Below are 25,784 nucleotides of genomic sequence, written 5' to 3'. Positions count from 1 at the left end.
GCGGGCGGCCATGTTGGATCGGGAGGGGGGCTGTGGAGTGGCGGTACCGCGATCGCGGGGTGTCCGCTGAGGGTGTGTGGTTCTCCGCAGGGATCCTGGGGCGCTGGGCTCCCCTGGCCGCCCGTAGCACCGGCCTCGTCGCCCGCTGCTGCGTCAGGCAGGTGCGGGCACCGGCGGCGGCCCCGCTGTGGAGACCGTGGCCACTGCTGTGGGGGAGCGTGCCTGGGGGTGGCACGGCGTCGGTGCTCAGCAGGTATGGGCCGTGCGGGAGCGGGGAGAAGGGCTTCGGAGGGGGCTTGTGGTAACTGCTGGGTCCGACAGGCTGCTTGGGGTGGTGTCTGCGATAACGGGACTCTGTTAGACCGAGGTCTCCCGGTTCTGCTGCGAACAGCGATTGACGCAAGATGTGAACGGAATAGACTTCGCAGATGTAGGTTTTGCAGATAGCCCTCTTATAATCGGCACTGATTGTTTCGCTGATGATTCATGGAATGAGTAAGGTTGGAAAGGACCTTAAGATCATCCAGTTCCAACCCCCTGCCATGGGCAAGGACACCTCACACTGAACCATGTCACCCAAGGCTCTGTACAGCCTGGCCTTGAACACTGCCAAGGATGGAGCGTTTGCCACTTCTTTGGGCAACCCATTCCAGTGCCTCACCACCCTCACAGTAAAGAACTTCCTCCTTATATCTAACCTGAACTTCCCGTATTTAATTCTCCCAGAATGCCAGTAGCAGCTGAATGTTTGCTCTTGAGCATCTCACCACTTTCAGTAGATGAAAAAAGCTTTTCAGCATGAAATAATAACGTAAGAAATTAATTTTGACACAAGTTAAGCACCACAGCACGTAAAAGCACTTCTTCGGTTCTGTGCTTCGTGTTAGGTGAACTCTTGTGAACCTTCAGACAAGTCACAGCCATTTCTCATTGCACGAGAGACAGTGATTGCTTTTGGAAAAAGATATTTCATTCCTGTTCTGTTTTCTTCCCTGGTTTGGGGGTGTTTTTAGTGTCACATCTCTCCTTCCAAGTATCCTGCATCAGCCAGCGAGGACTGTCACCTACACCAGCATAAAGCGTGGAAAGAGGAAGACAGTGAAAGCCGTCATCGCTCGGTTTCTCCGGCTGCACAATGGCCTTTGGGTTAGGAGACAGGTAAGGCTTTGGTAATATAAGTGTGTTCTTTGTACAAGGGCATGCAGTGACGGGACAAAGGGAATGGCTTTAGCTGACAGAGGGGAGATTTGGATTGGATGTTAGAAAGGAATTCTTCCCTGTGAGGGTGCTGAGGTGCTGGCACAGGGTGCCCAGAGAGGCTGTGGCTGCCCCATCCCTGGCAGTGTTCAAGGCCAGGTTGGAAACAGGGGCTTGGAGCAAGCTGCTCTAGTGGAAGGGGTCCCTGCCCGTGGCAGGGGTTGGAACTGGATGAGCTTTAGGGTCCCTTTCAACCCAAACCCTTTTGGGATTCTAAGATTATTTACAATCAGTGGGCTGATTGTTTTCCTTCCAGTAGAGGGCAGTAGCTAGTGTGTAAACAGGGGAAGTTTAAACTGGATATAAGGAAGAAATTCTTTAAGGGTGATGAGGCACTGGAATGGGTTGCCCAGGGAAGTTGTGAATGCTCCATCCCTGGCAGTGTTCAGGGCCAGGCTGGACAGAGCCTTGGGTGGCATGGTTTAGCGTGAGGTGTCCCTGCCCATGGCAGGGGGTTGGAACTGGATGATCTTAAGGTCCTTTCCAGCCATAACATATTTCCAAAAGAGGGGAATTTCCCTGCTTTGGTTGTCAGTACATCTCTCTGTGTGTGTTTGTAGTAACTGAAAATTCTTGCATGTTTTCTTCTGCCAGGCTGGTTATAAGAAGAAACTGTGGAAGAAGTCAGCTTCCCAAAGGAAGCGTTTGAGAGACTTCGTGTTATGCACTAAAACACAGTGTAAACTCCTCGATAAAATGACCACTTCCTTCTGGAAAAGAAGAAATTGGTATGTGGATGATCCCTACCAGAAGTACCATGACCGCACGAATCTTCGTGGTTAGGAATCTTGGATTCACTTTTGCACCTGTCTAGGAAAGGAAGTGGTGCTTATGGTATGGTCTTAATTTTTGACATATGCATGTCACATCATCAGAACTGTGGGTATGAGCACCCCGAATAAAGGAATATTCAGATGTATCTTCCAGTGCACTTTGTGTTTTACTTAGCAGAGTTCAGGCTGGCCTCCTGCATGTTATGATGACTGTTGTTCTCCTGTGGTTGTGTGTAACATGGATGAATACAGTCTAAAACAGCACTAAAAGTGAATAAAGCAACATATTTAATCTCAAATCTTTTAAGAGAAACATGTTTAAATAACCCCAGGGCATATTTTGCCGTGTCCATACTTGTTAGTAGCTTGCCGAATGGAGTCTCTTTGGGAAGGGGGAGAGTAGGGTCCCACTCGGTATTGTTGCTGTCATGGAACCAGGTAAACTGTTGCTAGGTCTCTGGTAAATAGCACAGCAAAGCCCCCGTGTGGTGGCTATGTACAGTTTTAATGACTGATTAAAAAAATGCATTATCCACTAAATTTCATTAGAGGATGACACTTTGTATCTTGTGTTATGTTTTGAGTACGATAATACACGCTGTGGGTCCTACACTGTATTGTCACACAGTCAGTGCTGAGTTTCTTCTTTTTTCTCCTTTCTTTTTTGCTAATTATACATAGCAGTGTGTATCCCTATGGGACAACAACAAGGGTTTACTACAGGGTCCTTAGGGAGTGTGCAGCCAGTCTCTGGTTTCACTAAGGGCTACCTCAGAGGGTTTCTCTACAAAGCTGGTTCTCCAGCAGGTGTGTGAACAGCAGCTGCTTCTAAAGGTTCTAATAACTAATAATTAACCCAGCATTAAGCAGATGATAGTCCCTGGTGACAGCTCCAGAGCCACCTGCACAGCAAGAGTTTGCTGAAGGAGGCTGTAGCATTTCAATGAACTCACTACTTACTCAGAGTGTTCAGTAGCTGTATTTTGTTTTTTCCAGTTCGTAATACAGAAAGAGGTTCTGAAGGACATGCAGCACTTAGTGAATACATCTATATACAGTCAGCCAGAACTGAGATAAAAATCATACAGCGACCAAAGTGATTCTTCTGGCCTGCCAGATACATTGAACAGACTAAAGATGGGGTTTGGGGGGTTTTCCTTTCTTTTTTAAGGAAAAGATTAAGACTTTATTCAAGATGTGTATCAAGCAGTACAACAAACCCAGCCAAACATCAAACCTTTGGAATACTGTTGTCATGGCCATCCTTGTGAGGCGTTGAGTGCACCATCGCATCCCAGCTCTTTTCTACCCAGCACAGGAAGGAAACCACACGAAGTGCACGATGAGCATCCTTAGGACAGTTTGTCTAAGGGCAAATCCCAACGCAGAGCTCTCTCCTACTGCAAATATGATGCACAGTGAGTACCTGAAACAAACAGCAAAGGAGACTGGGAGCAACGAGCATCCGGTCACAGGAACGAGGGCTTCGCCACCGCGTGAGAACACTTGAGTAGCAGTCAGAGGTGGCAGGTTGTTACATGAGGTTCGGGAATGTCAGGTCTCTCCATGCAGCTTTCTCCCTCTTACCAGGAATAAAGAACCTGATTCTGCTTTCCTTTTGTGCTGGGGTTGCACTTGCACAGTTCAGATGAGGTGACAGGATACATGTGACATCTGTCTTGTTGCTATTTGGTGTCATCCTGACTCGGCAACTACTGTAACTGCACTGGCACTGCCCTTCTGACAAGGAAGGAGGCATTGGAGGACAGCATTGAGCTGCTCTAGGCTTGTTCTCCTAACTGAGGTGAATTTATGGTGAGATAATCCACAGGCCCATCTTCAGCTGCAGTTTTCTTCCCCTCAGCATCGATTTTAGTTGCTCCAAACAACACAGGTTTCACTGGCACCTCATGCCAGGCAAAGGCTCTGTTTTCTAGCAGTGGCCTGATTTCTTCAGGCCACCACTGAGAAGCCTGTCTGCCCTACAGGGCTGCTCAGAGAGGCCCCAAACTGCAAACTGTGTTTTTCTTCCTTAAGCCAGATCTGTTGCTAGTTTAAACCATCAACTTAGAGATTTCTTGCTCTTAGGAGTGAGCAGCAAGCAGTTAGCTGAGCCGGAGCTGGTGTGGGGGGAACTGAGATTGCTCCCCCAAACACACCTCAGAAGCCACCATCCACGTGTCCTCTCTTTGCTCCCAACCTCTGGTTCAGGCAGGGACATGACTCGCTGAATCAGGCTTGTTCCTTGGCATAGGCAAAGAGCAAAACCAGAACCAAAGCCTTCATGTCTGGTGTTTATTCCAGTGACCACTAGTAACCAGAAGAGAGAAATGCCAGACTTGGGGCACCACCTGTAAACAACCTGTGTGAGGAAGATGAGGGATTGGAAGCGAATGGCCGCTCTCTGTACACACAACACTACAGCACGACGTGTATGTGGGTGAGCATCCACATTTCTTTCCTATCTATACACAAATATACAGCTCAGTTGATAAATTAATACATTTTTGCCAGAGATATGAAAAGGTTTATTTTTCTCATTTATACAGTGAATGTTTTGAGAGATATAAGGCAACTCCCTTGTCAACAACTTCACCTCAGCACTTAAGAAATGCTAAACAGTCAAAGGTTACAGTAAAACAGCAGATTAGACGCACATCTAATAATTGTAGTGAGAATCAATGCTCCTACAGCATGTCTGAGAGTAGAATTCATCAGATGTTACATAGCTCTATGTTACTGGGGGGGGGGGGGGTTGGCATCGAGTGCAAACTTGTCAGCTGCTGATTTATCTTATGGCAGCCCATTGCGTAGCAGGGAAACACAGCTCGCTTGCAGGATTCTATCTTCTGCTAACACTGCAGGCAGGGTTTCTTGTTTCGTATTAATGTTTGCCAAAAGGAATCAAATAAACTCTAAAGCTGCTTAAAAACAAAATGCACAAGCTTAGCTCCTCCAAGCTTTTGCTGAGTATCTTCCAAGGACTGGCTCTTCTGTAACTGCTATTTAGACAGGTTGGTTTTAATTTACTTTCTCAAGTCTTTTTCCTTCCTACCCATTGCAAAATACAATTAAATTAGCATATGTAAAGGAAATAAAATGCTCAGGTAATGAGGCCAAATACTGTGGCAGGCACAGGAAATACCTACTCACTGTTTCTGCTTCCCAGCTAAGCCAGATACACATTTGTGCGTCTGCACACAGTTTATTTCTCTCTTCCCCACATACATGGTAGGAAGCTCTGGGGAAGCCTCAGGGATCCATCAGCCAGGGAGGGCTGGGATATCAATCCATAACCAGCAGAGAACAGGTTTCCAAGGGCACTCACTGCTGGTTTCTCTGATCCACTCCACTGTTGGCATCCTGCTGCACCTGACCTGGGTTATCCATGCTGTTCCCCATCGAGCCCCTGCACCTACCCCTTGGTGATGGCATGTCCTATGTGATGCTAAATGTTCTAGTCTACGTGACAGGTCCAAGAGCAAACACAAAGTGCCACGGAATTAATGTATGAGTGACTGTCACATGCTCAACACTTACAAGAGACACCAACTTGAAGCACAAATACACAAACCCTACCACGTCTTCCTCTTTTATATTTCTCATTTATATATGGATACAAACACACCACTGCATCTGGTTCTTGTGGTTCTAACCAACTCCATGCTGCAAGTAACACTCCAGGCTTCAAACAGCAACTCAGCCCCAGCACCCTGCAAGGAAACCAGTGGCACCCCACCCAGAAGGCAGGGTGCTGGGGCTGATCCTGCTGCAGGCAGGGGAGGAAGGTGTGTTTTCCTCTCTGTGTCACTAAAGTGACCCTAACTCTGTCGCTGAACTTAGTACAAGCCTGGCTTGCTCACACTTTACAACTGGCAGTAGAGCCTTTGCCACAAGCAGTATGTTCTTCCAGCTGTCATCATGTTCCACACAACACTCTCCTGGCTCAGGCTGATGAAAATGAAAGACTTCATGACCTCGTTGGAACCACTTCTTTTCTCTCACACATCTCTTCCTCGTCCTCTGTAAGTGGTTTGTTCTCCATATGGTGTTCCCAGGTTAACTTGCAGACAGAGAAGCTCAGCTTTCACTAATGAATCTCGGACATTTCATACAAAGTACTTGGATACTTGTTACCTCAGCCACAGTCTTGAGGAAAGAGAAATCCACGGGTTCTGCAAATCCACCTCATAATGGTAAAGCCATAAATAAACACACTGTCAATGTGTCACCATGAGTAACTGGGGGATTGTTTCCGTCTCCGCTGTGCATTCACAGAGCTAGAGCTATGCAGACACAATGAGAACCATAAATGTACAGGGTTGGCGTGAGTGGGGGTACACCCTGCAAACAGAACAAGGACTCTGAACCTGCAGGTGTCTGTCACACTGTCCAACACCACGGACTAATGCGAGAAGCTGTAACAGAGGATACAGAGAGAGGAGAGGGAAAGGCCGTGTCTACACCGCTGCACAAAGCACATCCATCCCACTGCTGTTTCCTACGTTAACAAGTAGCTCTTTAAGGCAGAAGAGAGACATTCTGTGGATCTTGGTGCTATTGGCTCATTGCACTCACATTGTTTCAGTGGCAGAGGACGAGGTACTTTTCTTCCTGAAGCGAGGTCTAAGGGTCCTAGGCGGTGCCTGCAGGAAAGCAAGAGGAAACGTCAGCGGCATGATAGGAAATGGTTTTCCTTTCCTTACAATTCACCCATCTTTGCAGTGGCACTCATCCCACGCCAGTAATGGAGAAGCAGATCTTGGCACTGAGGAGCATTAATGAAAGACCAGCTGAGGACTAACTGCTTCAAGAAACCTGTTGTAGTCCTTTACTGAGGTTACACCAGCAGCTTCCCCTCTGGTGCTTGGTTAGAGGCTAAAGACTGCTAATACCAGGTTGAAGGAGTCAGGACAAATTGGTGCCATTGACAACAGCTCGTGGATCAGGAGAGCAAACTGGTGGCAGAAAGACAGCTCTGGTGTGTCCCAGCCTGTCCTGCACTGCCCAGCCCAGCTGCAGCCCCTCTGAGGGTACATGGGGCATTGCAGAGCTGAGGTGAAACACTCTGAGGCTGTAATTCTCATAAGGCAGAACTCCTCCAAGACCAGCCTCTTGCTTTGAGCACAGGCCAGACACAATAGACTGAAATCAGTTTAGAAGCCAACTGTTGCAATTCTGTCCTGCAGAGATGCAGTGATGCAGAGAGCTTCAAAAAGCAGCCCTGAACGCTCAGGAGGAGCCAGGCAGCTCCATGGAATTCATTTACTGTCATCAACCCCATTCTCCAGACTGGGACAGGATTTAATTAAACTAGCAAACAAACAAACATAAAACCCCCTAATCTGCAACACATATGACTCTCAGAAGAGCTTTGGCATTGTGTCTTGTGAGCTTCACAAGAAGAAATGGGTACCAGATGTTGTGGAGGAGCACAAGTTCTCAGTCTGGAGGCCTGTCATAGCATCATGTATCACTGCAAGGCCTGGTAAGCTCTTCTACTCCATTTACATCTATATCCAAAGCATCAAACTATTTACCTTTAAGAGTCTGACAGGATCTTACCATTCCTAAGTGAGGACTTTGTCATTTCTGTTTTATAGGACTTTCAACCCCCAAATCATGCTGTGTTTCCCCATTCCTGTGATGCAGCAAGGTATAAATACTCATACAGACAAGGAACTGCAGCATGGTGAGGTTTTGGTTAGACTCCATCTAGATTTCCATCCCTTCCAGCTTGCCAATAAACCAAAGTGGTTTCTCACAGAGATGGGATTAATCCAACACCTCACCCCATCTTCTGAGCCTGGAATCCTACCTAAGTCTCCACTGTGAATCCCCAAAAGCACAACAGACCCGGATGGGATGGCTGCACCCAGAAAGCCATAGCTGAAGGAGGAGAGCTGGGGAAGAAAGCCAGACAGGTCTTAGAGCAAAGCAGTCACGAACTGCACAGTAACGAGTCTTAAATAGCTCTGCCTCCTTTGGGAGGCCACCAAACAGCTCTGAGAGCAGCCAGAGAGGCTGCATCTTTCCACTGTAAGAACAGAGCAGCCCAGCCTTTGGTGGTCTTTGGTGGAGATGTGTCAGCTCAGATCTGTGAGCTCCATCTGCTCTGGCTCCATCCTCCCTGCCCGGATCTGGAAGGATTCTTTGTCTTCAGCATCTCCCATGGAGGTTTCATTTCCTCCACAACAAAACGTTGCTAAAATAGCTTTTGGCAAACCCCTTTGTGAGATCTGCATCTCCTTTAGGGCTTTTGTTTCCATGGAACAACTTAAAAGTGTACTTGTTAATACAGTGACTGATCCAAACCCCTACAGAGTCATGAAGTGCTGCTGGTCTCAGTTGGGTTTGGCTGGGTGTGAACCCAAGTGAAAGGGACCAGGCTCTGTGGGTGCTGTTCTCACTGTAACCATCCTGCCTTGGGGGTGAGAACGTGTTTTCCTCTTCAGACATGAAAAATCAACTGGGTTTGATATCCAAACCCTCTCACTCAAACACCTCCACATGGTTTAGAGCTAGAGCCAAGTTTTGCAACTCACAACCATCTCTGAAGCCCATATATCTATGATCTCCACTGGCACCAATTCAGACTCTGTCAGGAGATCCACACATGCATGAAAGGGAGTGATCCAACAGCAAAACCCATCCTTGGAAGACCAGAAATGTCTTGTTTGGTGGTTTTAGACCAAAGAGAGATCTTCATTCAGCTGAGGATTTAAGGAATGTTATACAAGGAGGAGCCTTGAAGTACCTCAAGGGGTTGATCCTTCTTTTTGGGCTTTTTGTTCATGGATGCACAATCCAATGAATCGTTCTCCTCATCATCCGAGAACACAGAGCCTTGGGTTTCACAGTTTACTTCAGGTGGCTTTTCAAACGTATTGTCCATACCTATTTCACAGGGCCATTTACAGTCTAAATGTGAAGACAAGGGATGAAGAAATCAGTGATGGTTCGATTCACACTCTGCCAAACGCCACGTCACTGCAAAGCCATGCATCTTCCAGGCATTAATAGACTGCAGGTTCATACATCACACTCTAGTAATAGCAGCAGTGGGGTTAGAAATCAAAAGGGTTTTCTTTATGAAGCCATTATAAGCTCTATTTGGATTATTTTACATGTAATTGAGACTAAATTCACAGGCTGTGATGCTCTGGAGGTTGCCTCTAGAAAGAGTTCTTTGTTTATCCAGCCCATAAATAAAATAGCTGATTTATTGAATCACTGATTCCATCCATAGCTCCTCTATTTACAGTTTCCAGAAGCGTCCTCTAGAAGGCACCAAACGAGTGCTGAAGGCCTCTGGTCAGTGTAGAGAGAGCTGCCTGGGATGTGGAAATATGAAGTACAGCAGCACTTGGAGCTGAGAGAGCTCAAGCTGAGATCCACTGATGTTAACATAAAGCTCCACCAGGTATTAAGTGGACTCTCAGCAGTGGGAGTGTTGCTGCAAGACCAGAGCAGGGAAAAAGCTCTCTTCTGTCGCTCTGGAGTGAATTCCATGGAGCACTAACTCCACTGATGGATCTGAAGGCAGATTTTGCCCCCATGACTACAGACCACTAACACCAGCTTGGTGGTTCTTGTAACGTAGGGCATGATCATGGTGGATCGGTCATGTTGCACAACACAATCCATTTGCTGTCTTCAATGCAGACAGCGAAGCAAGACAGTCCAAAGCAGGAGGTACAGAAGAGGACACCCAGCATGACCAAGCTTCCTGCATCTCCACCGATGGCTTCTTATCCATAGGGTTGGAGCTTTCTCTGTTTAACTGATAGTTATTTTCCTTCTGCAGCATGTCAGGAGTTTGCTGTTTAGACAGCATTAACCACAAGTATTTGCTCTGTATTAGACTGTTGTATGAACATACATAGAGACAATGCTCTGTGCTTCTGTCTCAGCCTGACTGTAAGGCTCTGCTGGACCAAAAACTTAAACCCAAAGATTAAACCAAAGAGGATACCTCAACATCCAATGCTTCTTGGATTCTTAAAGTACAAAAGAACTGAATTCTCCAACAGCTTGTTCAGTTGGGTAACAGAGAGACAAAGGGAAGTGATTTGGCTACAGCAACACCACCAGTCATGAGCAGGTCACTGGGGCTCTCTCCAGTGCCAGACTGAAGTCAGTGAGCTGGGTCATCCTCAGCCCCTGCGTTCAGCCCACAGGATGCGGCTGCTGCTCGAGGGAGCATCCTCTGGCCACTGCCCCTGTGGTCCTACTCCTTTATCACCATTTGCATGGGCAGGCTGACAGACACCATTGCAGGTTAGCAGGAAGAGCTGGAAGCTGTCTTTTTTTTTCCCAGATATACTGACAGTGCTGATTGTCACATTGCAGAGAGGTCCAGGATAATGCTGAATTGGTTCTGTTGTCCGCGTATGACTGTTGTGTTAGGACTACACTGTGGGGAGACTTAAATCTCTAGACCACAAGGCAAAACAGTGCAGGAATATTCCATTTGAAGTACTATTTAATCCTTCTACTTGGGAAATGAGCTACCCAGGAGGAGCCTGGCTTAGGCCAGCTTGGATGTGGAATATGGTCCTTGTTGCCTCTCCAAGCCAACAAAAACTGAAATCAAGTTTGGTTTAAAGCTTGAAGCATGCCTAAATCTTCAGCTTGGAGGCCAAGTACTGCTCATAGATGCCCTCTTCCCCTGGGGTCCCGCATACAAGAACTGCAGGCTGGACTTCAGGCAGTCTGTTTCCAGATAGATGGTAAAAGTGGGTCAGGACCCATTCAGGTGCCTCACTGAGGTTTGCACAGTGGCCCAACAACACACCTCCAAGTGCTGCTGTGAGGAGACACAGCTTTTCCCCATGGAAAAGAGGACTCTGAATGGGACAGGATGGAGGGGTGTTGGAGAAGCAGAATTAGAGTGTTTTAGTGCATGGAGACACCGGCTGCTGAAGCTTAAGGAACACAGGATCAGGCCAATGTGCTTGCTCCCTTTCTCCTACAGCCAGATGCTTTGCTGGAGAAGGAGACAGAAGGAACCGTCAGCCCTGATAGCGCTCCCATAAATCCCATGGTTTTCCAATGTATCTTGCTTTCTCCGTTATTATTCTCTCTCTTCAACTGGGTGCTGGGTTAAAAAGGTCCCCAGGCAGCTCTGCCACCTGTGTTGTGTGTCTCCATGGCAGGCACAGCCTCCGATGGGCTCTTCTCTTCTCAAGGGTCACATCCAGGTATCCAGAGGAGAGCTCGGGCTCCAAGCTGGCACATACGGCTTTGACCCCGCAGCAGAGAGGTCTGCAATGTCCACTGGAAGCTGGGCTGATGCCCTCTTCTCCCCTGCTCCATCTCATTGTGGATGAGGCACTGAAAGCAGCCAAATGGGAGCCAGTTTTGCTTCAGCCTCACTGAACTGGGAAAGGGAAGAAGCGGATCTATCCCAAGCCCTTCTGCTACATTGCTGACCATTGACCAGAGCAGATCTTGAATACAAGATCCAGGAGCAAGAAGGGAGGATTCCCTGCCCATCCTGCCTCAGGGATTGCACTGGGACAATCCCAACCTTGTATTGACCTGGGGTGCCAGATTTTGTCCCACGTTTGTGGAAGCATGACACTTGTGGGGCTGGAGGCAGCTCATCTCAAAGGGCAGCTGCTGTGTGAGTGCCAGCTCTGAAGCTGGGGTTTCTTGTGATGACAGGATAAAAACCTGATTTTCCTACACCAAAAGAGTCCTCCTCTGCAGGAGAAAATGTAAATTAGGGGATTAACCAGGATAAAAAGCACACATGAGGAATTAGTGAGGAATTCTTAAAGAGAATGGATGGGTTCTGGGACACCAAGGTTTGTTTATGGAGAAGGTGAAGTATGAGGAGCAAAACACATCAGTGCTGGCACATGCTCCTTGAGGAGAGCGCTTGGTCTTGGGTGACTGGCTCCTAAAAGCCACCTTTAGGATATGAGGCTGTGTATTGAGCCTCAGGCCATCATGGGTGTCCCCAGAGTGGGGGTGCCAGCAGCCAGGGACAGCCCCAGGGCCTGTGTCACAGCATGGACCACACCACCAGATGATGCTCCTGCCTCTCTCATCCTCAGGAGACCCTCACTGCCCATCTCAGAGCTGTGTGTCCAGGGTCTCCACCTCCCACATTTATGGCTCCACAGCTTTGCATGGAGGGGCAGGACTGCTGCAGAGATGGGAAATCCACTGTGTGAAAGGGTGAAAGCTGCTGCTGCCTCTTGCAGCTTTCAATATCCAGATGACACCTCTCCCTGCACTGAGGCAAGACAGAACCTGACTGTAAACAGTGTAAGGAAACAGACCCTGTAATTCCAGTTCCTACCATCCTAATTCCTTCAAAGGGAACTGATATAACAAACACAGTGTGGGGGAAGCCCTGAAGCCAGGCATATTTCAAGGTAAAGTTGACATTTGAGTGCTCTGCAGAGGTGGGATCTAAGGTATTACAAATGTACAACAGGGGACCATGCAGCAGGAAAAGGGAATGTGGGGCCAGACCATCATCATCTTTAAGCTCTGTGATCTCAGAAGGGCTAAGAAATCTTCTTCTATAGCAACAAGTGGGATTCAGTAGCGTGCTGGTTCTTCAGCCATCCCTTCATTTCAGGCTCTGGTCTATGCTGCTGTGTAAACCTGGAGTAACCCCTATGGATTTCCATGAGTACAACAGAGGTCAGGATCTGGCGGACTCTAACTACAGATGAGACACTTAAATACTGTTACAGTGGGAATCAGGCATCCCTTTGAGGGGAGCTGGACCTCCCCCCTACTTTGCTGGGCACAACACGTGTTCCTCCCACTGCAATTCCTTAGGAGCAATGGGGAAAACCATAGTTACAGACTACACAAGCCAGGATCAGGGATTGTTATGGAATACATGGAATATAATTGTTATGGAACATAATTATTGTAATGGAAGATAAAGCCACTCCAAAGCCAAGCCTTTCCAGGGGATAATTAATATTAAAGAGGTTTGCACACCACTTAGTAAGAGCAGGTATTTATTATACAATGGTGATCAGCTTCTTTTCCCTGCAACAAAGACAAACTGGCCGTCATTTCCAAAGGACATTGACCCAAGCCACGTGCTTGCCCGACATTTCTCATTGCCAAACCAAGGAGTTAGGAGCAGCCAACTCCACGAGCGCACGCTGCCCAAACAGAGGCAGACATCGTCTCCAAAGTCAAGTGCAACCAAAGCAAACAAGTTGAATCACAGCAACAAAGCCACCCGTCAATGAAAACGCATCCCACAAAGGATTAAGTTGTTAAGTGCTAGTCTTGTCCAAACACCTCAGAAGAACACCCATGCGGTCTGTAACACTTACATCAGAGTCCCATCATATTTATAGAGAGAAAAGGAAAGAATAAACTGTTAGGGGAAAGCATTGGGGTGTAGAGAACGAAGGAACACTGGTTCAGAGCACAGAAATCATCTTTGCATATCTGTGGTTCCAGTGGAGTTTTTTAGCTTCCTGCTGGTAAGATGCAAATGTACTTAAAGAACCTACTGATTGACCCTGAAATAAGCATAGTAAGTATGAAAGTACTTCAAAAATACCCAGAGAAGCACCCAAATGGCCATTCAGTGGTACCAGTGCAAAGCGATGCAAATCATCCCTGTAGCAACTTGATTAACTTTAGTAAAGGGAAGTTTTAAGGAGCAAAATGCCTGGAGCAACAGAAAGTTCATTGTTGTTTAAGTTCAATGAGAGAAAGGTTAAAACTAACCCCTGCCACAAGAGCTGGAAGCAAAACTGGCTAAGAACAGAACTGAAACACCTACCCCATTATATTGCATCAGTTCAGAGATACAAGAGCCCCTTGATGCAGTCATTTAGGTTTTTAAGAGTACTTCCCACTGTAATCATCTCGTGTACAAGTTGTAGCATAATAAAAAGGGGCTGGATACATCCAATAGGGTGCTTTGTTTAAAGCATGATTTAGTGAATGTCCCATTAAGGCCCTCACTGAGCTGCACTGCTGATTGTGTGCGATCCGTCACCTTGTCTTTGGGGTGACAATCATATGTGGGAAGGGATCCAACATCATTTTATGGGGTCTGGCTTAACGCTACAGCACCCTGTGGATGGCTGAGTGAACGTGTTGGCCAGGCTGACCGTCAGCCACTGGTGAGCTGTAGTTTTAAGGTGGTTTTAAGTTTTTAAAGGCCTCTCAAATACCTGCAGCCTCAGCAGTTCTGCTATAGAGCTGATTCTTCTGGACCTAATACATATATTTATTAGATATAAGGGAGGAGTTCTTTACTGTGAGGGTGATGAGGCACTGGAATGGGCTGCCCAGAGAAGTTGTGAATGCTCCATCCCTGGCAGTGTTCAAGCCTTGGGTGACACGTTCTAGTGTGAGGTGTCCCTACCCATGGCAGGGGGGGTGGAACTGGATGATCTTAAGGTCCTTTCCAACCCAAACCATTCTGTGATTCCCTGCAAGGATTAAAATCGTTCTTCCCCCCCCACCATGGCACAGGTCTTTGCAACAGCACCCAAGAGACGTTAGCTGAGGAAGTACCACCGAATATAGTATTTGTTACTTCTTAAATGCCAGCTCCAAGCACGACTGTTCAACACTGCCCAGCAGTTAAGCATTTACCAGACCCTGCCAAGAGACAAGCGTATCCCTGGAGATTTTTACTCTGTCCTTCTGAAGGGGAAAAAGGGCTCTGACATAATTGCATCGTTGTTCCTTAATGCTGCAGCCTGACTTTCCACAGCCTGTGAACAGAGAGGATTGGATAAAAGGAAGAAGTTCTTCCCTGTGAGGGTGCTGAGGCACTGGCATAGGGTGCCCAGAGAAGCTGTGGCTGCCCCATCCCTGGCAGTGTTCGAGGCCAGGTTGGACACAGGGGCTTGGAGCAAGCTGCTCTAGTGGAAGGTGTCCCTGCTGGTGGCAGGGGTTGGAACTGGGTGAGCTTTAAGGTCCCTTCCAACCCAAACCGTTCTATGATAATCCTGTGATAAATGATAAATCAGAAACCTGTGTAAAGACCTGGAAGGAGTTTTGCCAGCAAAGGCCTTCCCCTGGGCAAGAGCTGGCACAGAAGCCGTCAACAAGACAACGCTGGCATATGCATAGTGGAACACACTCGTATGTAGTGAAGCTGCCCAGAGCAAAGCAGGATGACTGTCCTGAACTGTGTCAACGCTCTGTCATGTGCAGAGCATGAGGCCGGCTGGAGGGAGCCAAATGGGTAGGGAAGAGCTCCAGGAGCAGAGGAACCCATCACCACCACTGACAGTGCCAGATCTGCTGCTCTGGGGCAGGGGGAGCTCCCGCTGCACTCAGCCTGGCCTTTGGTCTCTTGCAGGCCATGAAACCCTCCCATGGGATATAATCTATGGAGCAGGATGGGTGGACTTGTGCTCCGGAGCTGAGGGGGTTTCTATGAGTCAACCAGAGAGAAACGTTTCACCTCCAAGAGCATTAAAGCAACTGCCAGAAAGGCTGCACCATGGCTCTAACCCAGCTTCTCACACTGCTGCTTGAGCTCAGGCTTGACTACGGACCCATTTAGATTACCAGCTCTTTGGAGACAAGTGCTGTTAATGATTGTACTCTTAAACTGGCGACACAAAAGCCTGCACCAAGGAAAGATGAGTTCAGGACCTCTTCGTCCCAGCTAAACAAACTTCGCTTCTGTCTTCCCCCCTGCTTTCTGTGGCACTGCAAAACGTGTTCACACGATGCAGTGAGCCCTCTGAGCTGCCCAAGCTGCGCTTACAAAGGGGCATTCTCAACGGCAGGCCCTTGTCTGACAGTGCATCAATGCATCTATTGCCTTGGAGACAGAGAAAAGGCAGCCTGTGGAGACAGAATGAACCTCCTATGAGATAGAGCCTCAGTGTATCCCCATTGACATGGTCTAAGGGACTACTGGATTAAGTCTGGGGGGAGGGAATAGTAAAACAAGCCAATCTGAAAGCAGTTTAAACCAGATCGACATGACTTTGGCCCAATTTGTAAACACATTGGACTGATTAAATGACTTTCCTAAGGTTCACTCATGACTATAAAGCACTTAAAGATGCAGTGATCCTTTTCATAAATAATACTTTGAAGTCAAATCCATAGCATCGGTTTAGGCTAAAATTAGAAGGGTGCTAATAAAACGTGCTGTGAATACCAGTGTCTCATTGATGGCTTAAACAGACACCACCTCAAAGAGGCTTCATTCTGCACGGCAGCACCAAATGTGCTGGTGCAAAGAGGACAACAGGGAGGGTGAAAAAGCAGCCACAAGGGTTGGTTTGCCACCTACACAGGGTGCAAGGAGACGGCGTCAGGCTGGGATCACCACCTGCAAGCACTGATGCAGTGGAAAGGCACAGATGGCTGAACCACAGTGGCAGCACTGGGATCTTCAGACCCTCCGCTGTAGTCCCCGGGTTGATAACAGTGTGCAAAGCGAACACAAAGTGAATGTGATGAGAAGTAAAGGAGTTACAAAGGTCTTTTGCTTCCACCAACATGAGACGCTGCCATTCTGGATGCAGCCCCATCCTCTGGCATGCCCAAATCCGAGGCCTCCCCATCCATTCATCTGCCACTGGGACACAATGCAGCAGTGATATAGCTCAGCTCTTAGCAGCCGATTGGTGCAGCATTGAAAACACCACCAGCAGCTAAACTATTCACCCACTCCAAGTTTGTAAACACAATGAACAGTGGGGACAGGCTTCAAACCCAGCTCTAGCACAGACCGGAGCAGGGAGAGTCCATTTAACCCTGCTTTGTCACACCACTTTGTCTGCTACTGCGCTTTGCTGTGGCTCCTGCTCATCCCAAACGCAAAAGTCCTCTCCACCAACACATGCCAGTCCTTAGGGAACAGAAGAAAACAGCAAAGGCCAGGTTGGACACAGGGGCTTGGAGCAACCTGCTCTAGTGGAAGGTGTCCCTGCCCGTGGCAGGGGTTTGGAACTGGATGGGCTTTAAGGTCCCTTCCAACCCAAACCATGCTGTGATTCTATGAAAGCACTGGGGGATACAGGGCAGAGGAGTCACCCTGGTGCAGCGGGGACAGCAGCACATCCTCTAGAATAGAAAGGACCAGAGCTCTCCAGAGAAACACTCCCCAGCCTTGGGTAACACGGGTCAGTAGGGTGAGCAGCACTGCACTGCTGGCCCCCAGCACAAACCCAGCTCACACGGCCTGGCCTTCCCCTGGTTTGTTCCCCTGGTGTTAGGAGACACAGTGAGCATGAGTGTGAGGAGCAAGCCAGGCTGGGGAGCACAGCCATGCCTGAACGGGATGCGCGGCTACGGAGCACAAGAAACGCAGCACTCACCTCTGAGGAGCCGGCACACCGAGCAACACGTGCACACTGGAAGAGGAGCTGAGCATTAGGAACTCATCAGGCTAAGCCACCGACTCCCACAAAGCACTTGGCATCATTTGGAGATGGAATTCAAGGCCCTTGTGTGCATAGAGAGGTGATTGTCTCTATCCACCGGCATGGAGCGCACACAGGAACGTGCCTCACCCTGGGCTATGCGCCTAACGGGTGTTCAGGCTGGGATTCCATACAGCTCCCTGGCTCTGGTCTCAGATCACTGACCATAGGGATCTGGGAGCATGGATGAGCAATGGGTAACACAGTGTAAAAGGCTGATGAATACAAGCACAGGGTGCAACACTGGGACTTGTATTGCTACATGCCTGCATTTCTTTTTCCAGTAGATTCAGACATCTACAAGCAGCCATTCACACAGCTTCTGAAGGAAAACTATCCCTGCTCTATGCGGATCAGGAGCATGCTGAGGAGTCCTACAGGAACTATGCTTTGGTGGAATTGCTGTAAGGATGACAGCAGCCAAGGGAATGGCATCGCACCCTTCAGTGAGAATGCAGGGGAATCACAGCTGCTCAGGAAAGCACGAACTGCACAGCTTCATCCTGAGGACAGCCTGGCTTCCAGGAAACAGCCCAGAAACAATTCCCAGTCTGAGCTTTCCAATGAAACCCTCCCAGTGGCATCAATGACTCCAGATTAAAAGAGCTTTTGAATTACAAGGTTTGAGCTCTGGGTGATTCCTTTGGCCAGGATTATCCTGCACTTCCATAGCTTCACAGCCATTTTAAACCAGCACAAACCAGCACTGCTACTGACAGCAGATGTCCCATTGCCCCTCACACTCTGGCCTCCACCTTCCTTGTGCCATGGCTGATGTCTGTGCTGCTGCTCTCTACTGGCTTTGAGGATCTGGGCCAGGCCAAGAGCAAGGAACAGCATTTGACTTGAACCAGCTCCCTGAGAGGGGTCAGCACATATAAGGTTTAAACATGTCCAAGGAAAAAGGATGGCATGGGGCAGAAGCAGGCAGTTGGGTCATGCCCTTTCAACAGGAGTGCTGGCTCACACTGGCTGGATGCTGCTCTGAAACTATGGCCTTTGTAGTAGAGGTGAGTCTCAACCAACCTCAAGAGATGTGCTGTGAGTTGAGCCTCTGGTTTTACATGGAAGTCGATGATCAGTTTTGGGATGGTTCATTCTCTGAGAGCTCACACAACATCTACACAAGGGTTGTTCCTGCACATCTCTGGAGCTCTTCTCGTTGGTGGGGACTGAACTACAGCGGCGTGTCCTGAATGCTGACGTTCCACCACCTTTGCTCTCTTCTGCAAAGCCTTCAGTGCTTAAGTGCAAAACCAAGCAAGAGCCTTGAGTCTCTCCTGCACAGAGGAGGGGATGGTACCAGAATGCACATTTCTGCTTTGGCATCATTCCAGCTGAGAACGACCTCTGCCTGGGGCAGGCTGAAGCAGAAAGGCCACTTGGTCTGGGCAATGCAGAGGATGGCTCCATAATACATGATCCACAGGCCCAGACAGCATCAGTGCTGGACACCCTGATGCAACACCCATCTCCTACTGCTGAAGTGCGTCCCACTGACACCCCAAAGCCAGGCTGGTCTCCAACCAACGCACATCAGCAACCCTGAGATATGTTTGCATCAGCTCCAGGATTGAGCTATGTGACACCATGGCCAGTATCCTGCTCCTGTCGCATGTGAACAAGTTGCATCTGTACTGTCCAGGATGCTTTAAGGCAATACTGTAATGTTAAGAAGTGCAACCCCCCCCAGTGCTAATAAAGACATGCCTCCGTGTGGATTGTTACTGGACATCAGGATTGCCTTGAAAAATGGTTGGAAATCTTGTTCTGGAGCTTCCAGTTTTCCATTGCCATGAGCAGCCACACGACACTTACAGTTCCCAAAGGAAAGGGGCAGCTGTGTGGAAGCAGCACAGGTTGAAACAGGCATCGGAGCTGAAATATCACCGGCTCTCATCAGGATGCCAAGACAGTAAATTGAGAACGGCTGCACTAAGAGCAAAGTGAAAGATCAGATAGAGAGGACAGAGAAGAGAAGGGCTTTCTGTGTGATGGAAGTGAAGAGCTGGAGCACCTGGAGCCCACTGCACGATGGAAGGGCACCTACACACGTGAGGCAGCTCAAAGTATAGGGAGCACCATTGATAGGCAGCAAAGAAAAGGAGGAGTAAACCCCCGTGCCTCAAAAGCAGCTCCTGCATATTCTATTTCTTGGCCTCACAAGACACTCTTCAGCAGCCAAAATAACCCTTTGCTGTGTCCGCATGTGGTTGTTACTGGCTATATGTCAAGCTCTTCACACGGTGCTTTGTGTCAAAGGGGATTCAGAGCGTCACAAGCCCATCTAACCAGCACCAGGCACTGTAAAAGCAGCAGCAATGGAAATGAGACAGGCTGAGCAGTTATTTAGCATGGCCTGAGTACAGTGTGGCTCTGCAGCCAGCTTTTGGCCACAGCCAAAGCCCACCGGGGTCAGGAGAGTCTTTTCATGGATTTCAGTGGGCTTGGAAACATGCCCAAGAGATGGGAAATCAGAACCTGAAGCACTCCTGGTGCTCACAGGGTGAGTTCATATGGACACACGTGAGGTTCAGCAGCCTCAGCTGGGCAGGGAACACAACAGACCTCTCCCCATGCCCCTGGCTTTCCAAATCACTTTCCTTCAGGTATATCTGCTCTTAAACACAGTCACTCAATAGGACTGGAACTCGCAACACCAGACCTGGCTGTGGTTTCATTGCTCAGGGAATGGGACCCATCTAAAGCCCTGTAACAACCTAAAGAGTCATCCCTTGCCTTTGCCTGGTTATTGTAAGTGAGGGTGTGCTTCCATGCTCCATTCCTTCAGGAGCAAAGCTGGCTAGAGGAGCTTCCAACTCCTGGCCTCTTCATCTTGTACCTCACCAGAGGTCTCCCAGCACAGTTATGCTGGAGGCTCGCAGCGAGGCAGATCAACAAATCAGTCTGAGTTCAAAACAATCCCTCACAAACAGGACAAGAAAGTGTTTTTATCTGGACCAAACCTGGGATTTCTTCCCAAGTTCAAGCTCTTTACTGCTGGGTAGCTTGAGTGACCACACTGACCTTAACTCCAGCACCTGAGGGGAGCACTTGACATCCAGTTACCATTAGGATGCTGTTCTCTCTTTGACATGGCTGTCTCCCCTGTTGGGAAAATTACGAGCCTGTACTAGATGCAAAACCAGTTCCTCAGCCTTTGTACATCCCTGACAGCCCTATGGGAGAAACAAAGGGAGCTGCAAAAGTGCTCCCTGAGGCAATCTGTGCATGCACTGCTCCATCACAACAACACTTCAGGTGCCTGTCCCTGCCACAGTTATTGATCAGCTGTAAACTCAAGCAGTGACTTTGAGACCTGCAACTACAAGCTGCAGAGGACTGTTAAAGGTTGGTGTAGATGGAGGATGTAGGGAGGGGGGGCACCTGAATGGACAAATGCTGAGGAGCTATAAGGGTGACATCCAGATCAAGTCATTGAGATCCCAGCACATCCAAGTGCACTTCTCACATGTCTGCACTGGGGAAAGAAAAAGGACAGAATAAAAGAAGGGAAAACATAAAAAGGGACATTCCAATTGTCCAGAAGCTTCTGAGTAGCAGCAGATAGAGCACTGTTACTACAGACAGAGAAACCCTCCTGCCAAACTAGGGTCAGGACTTTCCTATGGGTATGTTACATGCTATCACTGAATTAAGAAGGCCACGTAAGAAAGCTTCTAAGGTATTGACCATAAAATACACAATCATCTTCCTCCACATGAGGCTTTCAGGACCTAGGTTTAGCAAGTACAATTTGTTCTGTTTTAGGGACACACTGAGGAACATATGTGCGCTGCAGGTCATACCAGGGGTGTGCAATAAAGCAGGGTGTGAATTCATGTGTCCTCACTCACAGTCTTAACTCCTAACAACCGCACTGCCTCTTCTGCACACACAGGACCTCTTCCTTCAAACCTTCCCTAAAAGCTTCCATAAAGCAGATTCCTACTCTGATCAAGCGTTTGCAGCCCCAACCAGGCTCTCTATTGATGTTCTTAAAGTTGTTTCATGTATGCCAGCAAACACTGTCATGTTACAAAGACCTTTTACAAGGAAGACGAGATCTTTGGCTGAGTCACCCTCATGTCAAACAGAGTCTGGGGTATTTTTGCTGACTCCATCTGATGTCAGCCTGACTATGTCCCATTATCTCTAAAGCAGGAATATAAAGAGAAGTCCAACGTTCCTGTGAGGCAGTGGGGACAGCTGACATGGACATTTGTGTTATCCGAGGGCTTTGGGGCAGGGAAGAGCTGTGTGTCAGCTGTTTGTAGTGACTGCTCATGCACATACTCATATGTATACATTACATGTATTTATAGCGTACTAAGAGGCAGTAGCAAATTCTGTCTGCCCCTTGCTTATGTGCAACACTCCAACTAAACAAATACAGAAGGTGGAGTGATGGAGCCGAATCTGGGCTTGGTGTGCCTACAGCACTGCCAGCTCACCCTGAATACGGCCTTCAAGGTGTGATACACTTGAGCTGCTAGACCACATTCTTATATACACACACATGGGATAAGTTATGACTGATCCATTTGCCCCTCTGGACATTCTGACTTCAGACACAGTTGTGCCCACACACAACAGCACACGGACTGGAGAGACCAGGACTGTATCTTTCACTTAATCTGATTGAAAGCGAGGGCGAACCTGTGGCTATATATAGGAGGAAGATATAGACAGATAGATAAAATAGATAGAGATAGATAGATAGACAGATAGATAGATAGATAGACAGATAGATAGATTCCTCCAACCTAGATAGACAGATGATAGAGAGAGATAGATAGATGCTACCAACCTATGAGGGAACCACTTTCTGGAGGTGCCTCTCTGTCTGTAGGTGGAGAAGGGGCCTCCAAGCAGGCTCCTAGGTTAAGGACCTCAGTGAAATCCCCAAGTGAGATGGGACAGATAAAAGTCTTGGAAGATTTGTGTTCTTTTCATTAAAAGAAGAATTAAAACCAAAATATCAAGCTACTTGGATCCAAAAATCCATGAGAAACATTAGTTTGAAAAGTTTAATGAACAATTCCATTTTCCAGAGATGAATTTTGAGACATCCTTGTACAGCACCGGTATGAAAGCAGATCAAAATCCAAAGCTTTTTGTGGTAAGACAGGGGTTTGAAACCAGGTAAGTTAAACTCACTGCCTTAAGAATGAACCTACAAAGGCTGCTCTATACAACATGGAATTAAAACAACTCGACAATGCTTTACTTGCACTATTTGGTATTCCGGCTTAAATACGTGGGGTGGTTTCTTTCATTGTTTCTTTTTTATCAAGAGCTTTATCTTCTACGTGTGAACACTTTGAGACTGATTACTACAACAGAAGTACATGCGAAATCTTACACAAACCCAAGAATAAAACCCCTGGGCACTAACATCAGCTGTTTCAATTTGACCATAGAGAAAAGCCTGTGAGCTATAGTCCTTAGAACTTGTAAAGGACTCAAAGGACACTCTTTAGGAAGGCTGAAACAAGACGTTTCTAATACATTCCAATGCTAAAGCAAACTCGAAGGGGTGGCCATCTACTCAGGCTTGAAACACAGTGAAGGTCTGCACAGCCCTCACCACACACGAGCTGAAACTGCTCAGTTTCCCACTCACCAGCACGTGTTTCACAAGGTACCAAGTGCAACACGCCTGTGCCTAACATCAGTGGAGCTGCGTGACCCTTGGTGGTGTTTGGGAACCCCAGAAGCCATCTGGAGCCGCCTGACTGGGATAACCCTCCATGTCTCAGTTCTGGAGACCTAATCTGCATAGCTATCTGCAAGTCAATGTTTTGGCTCTGGGCTCACAAAGATTCCTTTAACCAAGCTTGAATGGATCTGATTCCCACCATAACAGTCCTCCCCTTTGAAAACAAACCATTGGCCTTCAGAGAACCTAGTTTTTGCTTATGCAGACATCCTTTATATCAGAAACAGCTGCGAGATCTTGGTCTCTGCTTCTGGGAGTGCTTTATATGGGGTTTACTTCTCAGAAGGCTTCACTGGTGATAAAGTTCTGGAGCTACAACCATCAGGTGTTGATACAGCTACTGTAGAGCTCAGAAGCAGCACAAGCGGGCGTAATTCAAACCAGATATCCATTAGAACTTGTATTTATGTTGAGATGACATAAGAGAGGCTGTATCACCATATGGGGCTCTGATGATAATAATGACCCTTGCTCACTACTGTGCATTCTTATCCCTCCTTTTGGACTTCCATTGCCCCCCTCACTGAAAACCCACCTGCCCAGAGCTTAGCTTTTCAGCTCAAGTTGCAAGGCTTGATGCTGGCTCCTTTGCATGCTCAAGCCCCATCCTTGGCAGCAGGCAGGAACAGTTCCCATCAAAAGATGATACTGTTTTCTCTCTTAAGTGCCAAGAGACTCAACAGCATGTGTGTGTCCTGCGAATGCCGGCATGCACCGCCTGCGGTGCCTGCTGCTATCTATTCCTGCCAACTGCCATGACTTCATTCAGCTGTGGGACACTGCAGACACCACGACACTGGAAATAACACTGGTGCTTACCTGAGCTGCCAGTGCCTTCCGATGCACTTCGGGATGGTTTTGGGTGGCTCTGTTTGCTACTTGTTCGTACAGTGACCGAAGGAGGAACAGTGCTGCTGCTGTCTCCACGGATCGTCGAGAGATCCTGCATGCTGAAGCTCCTTAGTCTCTCAGACAGGGCCCCCTGTCCCTGGTTAAACAAGGAAGCAAAGAACAGGCATAAAAGTTAGAGACAGCAGTGTGGTTTGAGCTTTCTTCTCTTTGCTCATTGAAATGCTGGTCCAGTAGCCTAGGGAGGACAAAAAACAACTTAAGAGCATCATTTCCCTCCCTTTGCTCTTCCTTTTGTAGGGGTTCTACACACAAAATCATTCCAACTTTGGTCAGTGAGCATCTCTGATTCTTCAATGCAGTCATTTGAGCTCAGAGCAGCCTTGGCTGCATCTAAAGGAGCAGGATGTTGTGGTGTCTTTCTAGCAGGTACTTTTCTTCCTTAAGATCTGAGTCAAATCAGTGCTTGGCTTCAGAAACACAACTAAATAGACTGCATCAGAATAACTCCCTTTAAAGTTATCTGGTACTCACCCATCCTTTCTCAGTCATACACAGAATTTCCTGAGGAATTTGAAGGTAATAAATAGTTCATGTTAAATGCAAAGAAACATTCCAGTGCTTTTTCATGCAGCTTAAGGAAGAAGTAAGCACAGTATGTTTCTTTCTTGCTAAAGTTTTAGACAAGCTCTCAATCAGGCAAAACCTCACATTGCTTAGTGAAAGGAATGTAGCTGTTGTGTAATGGATGAGCTGGTTAAAAGACACCTTGCATTAAAACTACATCCCATAATGGAGTTGTCCGTAAGTATATGTATATATTCTATAACCTTCACACTACACCACTGCCATTAAGAGTGCCAGCAAATACAATCAATACAATGTGTCCTTCTCTGTTGGCTACATGAAGTGACATTCAGAATATAAATAGCATAACTGATAAAAACCAAATACATGGAGCCCAATTCTAAACTTATTTCCATTAGTGTAAATTAGGAAGAATTCAATGGATGTGTCAACTGAGGTGAAATCAGAAAGATGGCAAACAACAGCACTTACTGCCCTGTTTAACAAAAGAGGTAAGGCACATTGCAGCAATTCACACACCACTGTCATTTAGTTAAAGCAGTGCATCACAGAATCACAGAGTGGTTTGGGTTGGAAGGGACCCTAAAGCTCATCCAGTTCCAACCCCTGCCACGGGCAGGGACACCTTCTACTAGAGCAGCTTGCTCCAAGCCCCTGTGTCCAACCTGCCCTTGAACACTGCCAGGGATGGGGCAGCCACAGCTTCTCTGGGCACCCTGTGCCAGCGCCTCAGCACCCTCACAGGGAAGAGCTTCTGCCTAAGAGCTCATCTCAGTCTCCCCTCTGGCAGGTTAAAGCCATTCCCCTTGGCCTGTCCCTACAGGCCCTTGTCCAAAGCCCCTCTCCAGGTTTCCTGGAGCCCCTTTAGGCACTGGAGCTGCTCTAAGGTCTCCTGCAGTCTTCCCCTTCTCCAGGCTGAACAATTTTGTTAACAAATCACCTCTGCCATTTCATTCTCCAACCTGCCACAAGAGCTGATACCTGAATACTGGCTACTCCTGCCAGGGGCTGAGCCACTCTTGGAACATGTTGTGAGTCCAAGAAGCACCTCAAGTTATTCCCTTTGGCCAGCCTGTGGTACATTTACTCTGCAGCCTATGGCTGTAAGTGGTACAGGGTGGTTCACTGGAGCTGCCCTGCAGGGCTGGTTAGCTGCGTGATCCCAGCCACCCAGAGCTCAGTGAAGTCCTGGAT

The 25,784-nt window shown here is 47.9% G+C and overlaps 2 protein-coding genes across 6 annotated transcripts in view; one reads left to right on the top strand and one right to left on the bottom strand.

Moving 5' to 3' along the window:
* Positions 1–29: 29 nt before the first annotated feature.
* MRPL35 (mitochondrial ribosomal protein L35) lies at positions 30–2,329 on the top strand (the record flags this gene model as incomplete). Its single annotated transcript, XM_057415514.1, has 3 exons — positions 30–253; positions 1,014–1,158; positions 1,852–2,329. Coding segments are annotated over 3 exons (558 nt in total), but the record flags the coding sequence as incomplete, so codon positions are not given.
* Positions 2,330–2,990: 661 nt separating this feature from the next.
* Positions 2,991–25,784, bottom strand: part of REEP1 (receptor accessory protein 1) — a 67,556-nt gene continuing 44,762 nt past the window's right edge. For 2 of the 5 annotated variants that reach the window (XM_057415535.1, XM_057415540.1), the window contains 5 exons: positions 23,973–24,141; positions 17,327–17,362; positions 8,788–8,951; positions 6,609–6,676; positions 2,991–6,448 (listed from right to left, as the gene is read on the bottom strand). In XM_057415535.1, the coding sequence (XP_057271518.1) occupies positions 6,436–6,448; positions 6,609–6,676; positions 8,788–8,951; positions 17,327–17,362; positions 23,973–24,141 (450 nt within the window). In that variant the 3' untranslated portion in view covers positions 2,991–6,435. Of the gene's footprint in view, positions 6,677–7,937; positions 8,952–17,326; positions 17,363–23,972; positions 24,142–25,784 lie in introns of those variants that run through there. The other 3 variants (XM_057415536.1, XM_057415537.1, XM_057415538.1) reach the window with 3 other exon arrangements.

Source organism: Pezoporus wallicus, unplaced genomic scaffold (assembly GCF_028554395.1).
Source record: "Pezoporus wallicus isolate ANWC-B61680 ecotype Strahan unplaced genomic scaffold, APGP_CSIRO_Pwel_v1 contig_8827, whole genome shotgun sequence".
NCBI classification, from domain to species: domain Eukaryota; kingdom Metazoa; phylum Chordata; class Aves; order Psittaciformes; family Psittacidae; genus Pezoporus; species Pezoporus wallicus.
This window is presented reverse-complemented; position numbering and strand designations above follow the sequence as displayed.